This window comes from Vanessa cardui, chromosome Z, assembly GCF_905220365.1.
Source record: "Vanessa cardui chromosome Z, ilVanCard2.1, whole genome shotgun sequence".
NCBI classification, from domain to species: domain Eukaryota; kingdom Metazoa; phylum Arthropoda; class Insecta; order Lepidoptera; family Nymphalidae; genus Vanessa; species Vanessa cardui.
This window is the reverse complement of record NC_061154.1, coordinates 13,816,234-13,820,017: the sequence shown is the minus strand read 5'-3', so window position 1 is coordinate 13,820,017 and position 3,784 is coordinate 13,816,234. Positions and strand designations below refer to the sequence as shown.

Genomic DNA, 3,784 nt, shown 5'->3' with positions numbered 1-3,784 from the left:
ACGATTTGAATTTACGAGACGGCAAAGTTAAAATTGTCTGTGGAATTTTATTATAGAAATGGATACCTTGCCCCAAGAAAGATTTATTGACTTTGCGGAGTCGGAAACTTGGCGTTATAAGCTTATCCTTACTTCTAGTGCATATACAATGATTATCACTGATTTTATCAAAGTTATCAATGTTACTGTGAATATACAAGATATTGTTGTAAATATATTGCGACGCAACAGTGCGTATTCCTACTCTGTTAAAAACATCCCGAAGAGAGTATCTAGCTCCAAGATTATAAATAAACCGAATTGCTCTCTTTTGTAAAATAAAGACAGATTCAATGTCTGCAGCGTTACCCCAAAGTAATATGCCATACGACATAATACTGTGAAAATAACCAAAATAAACTAAACGAGCGGTATCAATATCAGTTAGTTGTCTAACTAATATAAATAGCTTTCTTATAATATTAAAATTTCATTTATGATAGTTGGTAATAAATTCTACTAAATTTATATTATAATAAATATAATAGAATTTGTGACAATTTCTGCTTACAAATTTTATTGAATGAGTTTTTTATAGTAAATTACACATAGTCTTTTTCTTTTGAATTGCACAATATTCATAAAAATATATTTTATTTGAAATAATATATATAAACAATAGTCTTTGGCAATAACTTATATATTAGTACTGGAAACTGTCTTATTAATGCTGTTGAAGATTATTTATACTTGGATCCTGTTATTTTTAGAACTTACAATGTAGCCCACTCCTTGTTGATACTCAATTACAAAACCAGCATTTGCATATCTGGCAAGTTTAGCAGATACCTCATCGTCGTATATTTCTGATGCTAATTCTTGACAAATGTACTTTTCTAAGTGAGGCGGTAGAAGGGACTGCCCGCGCCATAAGCAGTAGTAGCCTAGTTTAAACATGTTCATTTTATTGAATATGCTACCCAGATTACCAAGTTCTTCATTGCAATTAAAGTTAATATTAATATAGCAGTGGTTACCAGGTAGTGTTGCTATTAATAATATAGCACTAGCTAACATATTCCAATATAGAAATACCTTTTTGTTAACACTAATGGCAGTAATTAAATATGTAACAGACTTTTGTGCTGCATGTCTAGCAATATGGTATTGATTTCCATCAGTGTACATTTTTGCTAGTTTCATATAAAAATCAGTTGCTCCTTTTAGAACCATTGAACATTTGGGTCTCAATTCTAACATCTTTTCAAATGTCTTATGTGCGTCATGATAACGTTTTGCGGAAATCTGCATAGAGGCAATTCTAGAAAGGCAGTGTGACTGTCTAGTATGATCCAAACGTATTATTTTATTGTAACAATCTATTGACAAATCTAAACGTTCATCCAACTGGTATGCTTCAGCTAAGTATTCAAGAGCTTGTATGTCACTGTTATCATATTTAACAACATATTCAAATTGTCTAATAGAAGATTTCAAATCATCCCTTTCTTTAAAATAAATTGCTAAACGGAAATGGAGCCATGGAAGAATTATAACAAGATGATTAACATTTCTTAACAAATGATAGTTATCTTCCTTTAGATTCAAGCTCAGATTGATATTACTTAAACTTTTCAGAATTTTAGGGTTTGTGTAGTCCAGTTTGTGAGCAATCTCATAATGTGTTTTAGCCATTGCTAATTCTAACTTGAATTTCTCATAGTACTTTCCCATATAGTAGTATGCATCAGCATAATTTTGATCTAGCACCACTGCTTCCATGAAATATGAATATGACACTTCATACTGTTTTAATAGCCAGTATGCCTTACCAATATAAAATAAATTTACAGGGTTCTCTGGCTCATTCTGTAACATGTCAATTGACTCCACATATTTCCCATCCATCAAAAGAGCCAAAGCTTTGAGTTGTACAAAGTAAGGCGTTGGTTGTAAAATATTCATTAAATGTTCATTGTTTTCTTTGTTTTGTATATAACAGGTTGCAAGCATTGCTTGTTCCTTTACAAGTAGTGCATCATGGGGTACATCTCTAGCTGCAATTATAGCTTGAGGCCATTTTTTTTGTTGTGCCAAAGCCAGAAATAGAAATTTATTTAATTCCAATGTAATATTAAAATCTGTTGAATATGATAGAAATTTTTTAGCAAGTGCTTCAGAAATAGCCCAATTCCTTGTCTTGAATGTACATTTTATAATAAAAATTGACTCAGTTATTCCAGCTTCTTCATATTCCACAAGCTGATTACAAACTATGTATGCATCCACATATTTTTTCTTATTGTATAAGATCATACTATTTAATAGTCGGGGGAACTTGGAGTTCGAATTCCCTTGCACAATATCATCATAGTACTTCTCTATGTCAATTCCCCAGAAGGACTCATATTGTGCAAAGACTGTGCACATATATTGGCAAAGCCACATTCGAAATACAACATTAGATGCAAAGAAGGGCAACTTTGTCAATTGTTCGAATGCTTGAATGAAATTTCGATTCAGTAACATAACTTTCCCCAATAAAATACAAATTGAATTGTTTGTAGGATCTTTCATGACCTTTTGTAAGATCTTGTTTGTTATAACTGATAATTGCTCTCCATCATGTGCTACATTAATGTTCAACAGCTCTAATAACTGAAATTCAGTGAAGTTATACAAATACCGTTCAGGTTTTGTAGAAAGGTAATCTATGAGGATACCAATGGACGTAGAATCCTTGAGGGCAAATCCAATCTCTGCAACTTTAGATAGAACATCCTCAGCTTTTTCCTTATCTATTTCTAATTTTAGTATTTCATCATATATGTTTAAGAGTGCAAATTTAGATTGAATACCTTTTTTTCTTTCATAATAATTAGCCAAACCTTGCCAAGCTAAGGGCTTTTTTGGTTGGTAAGATATAGCTTTCTGCAAATATTCTAGAGCTTCTTCCGAATCACCTCGAATTTTACCAAGGTAAACTAAGGCTAAGTAATTTTGTCGGTTAATTTGTAAAATTTTTTTGCAACATATTTCGGCTTCAAAATATTTTTTATCATCCATTAATTTCTTTGCACGTTTTAAAATTGGTTTTATATCTGCCATCTGAAAAAAAATATATAATTGTTTTAAATTTATTGTTATACCTAATTAAATTAAAATATGTCAATGATAATTTGAATCAATTTACAGAAACTAAGAACCTTAAACCGATGTCAGCATACTCAATTAAATTATAAAAATTACAATAATTCTTACATTGTTTCTATTAGCAGATATCTACACAAACTACACATCCGCCTCAGCTTGAAACAGCATTCAACTAAGCTTATAAGCTCGTTTAGACGATGAACTAATACCCAGCAGTCAGCAAGAGGGTAGAGTTAGGAGCTCCGTCTAAAAATAAAAATGTATCAAGTTATTGATTAATAATTAATATTACTGCGTAATAACCAATTAATGCACCCAGCGGTGTTGCTAGACGTCTTGAATTTGTGATCGTAGGATGGGTAATAATATCCGTATTCCGCGTGCTATTTAAAAATTAAGTACATTTTACTTGTACACTTGTAATCATTGTCGTCGTTTTAACAATAATCTTAGCAAACAAATAAAAGCAATAAATATAGTTTCACAATTCATTATATCAAGAATTTAAGTATACCACAACCTGCAACCACCACATATAACTTCTGAATTTAACAGATTCAATGTTCATTTATAACATACGAAAGTCAAAAATTAGATGAGTAGTAGTTTATATTTAGAGTAATGTGAGGGTTAGTGGTAGAGTTTAAAAATG

At 31.0% G+C, this 3,784-nt stretch overlaps 1 protein-coding gene across 1 annotated transcript; it reads right to left on the bottom strand.

Moving 5' to 3' along the window:
* Positions 1-584: 584 nt before the first annotated feature.
* Positions 585-3,378, bottom strand: LOC124543238 (tetratricopeptide repeat protein 37-like). Its single transcript, XM_047121380.1, has 2 exons — positions 3,241-3,378; positions 585-3,087 (listed from the first exon to the last, which is right to left on the bottom strand). Exon 2 carries the CDS (start codon positions 3,085-3,087, stop codon positions 724-726), a length of 2,364 nt encoding a protein of 787 aa, XP_046977336.1. The 5' UTR covers positions 3,241-3,378; the 3' UTR covers positions 585-723.
* Between the last annotated feature and the right edge of the window lie 406 nt (positions 3,379-3,784).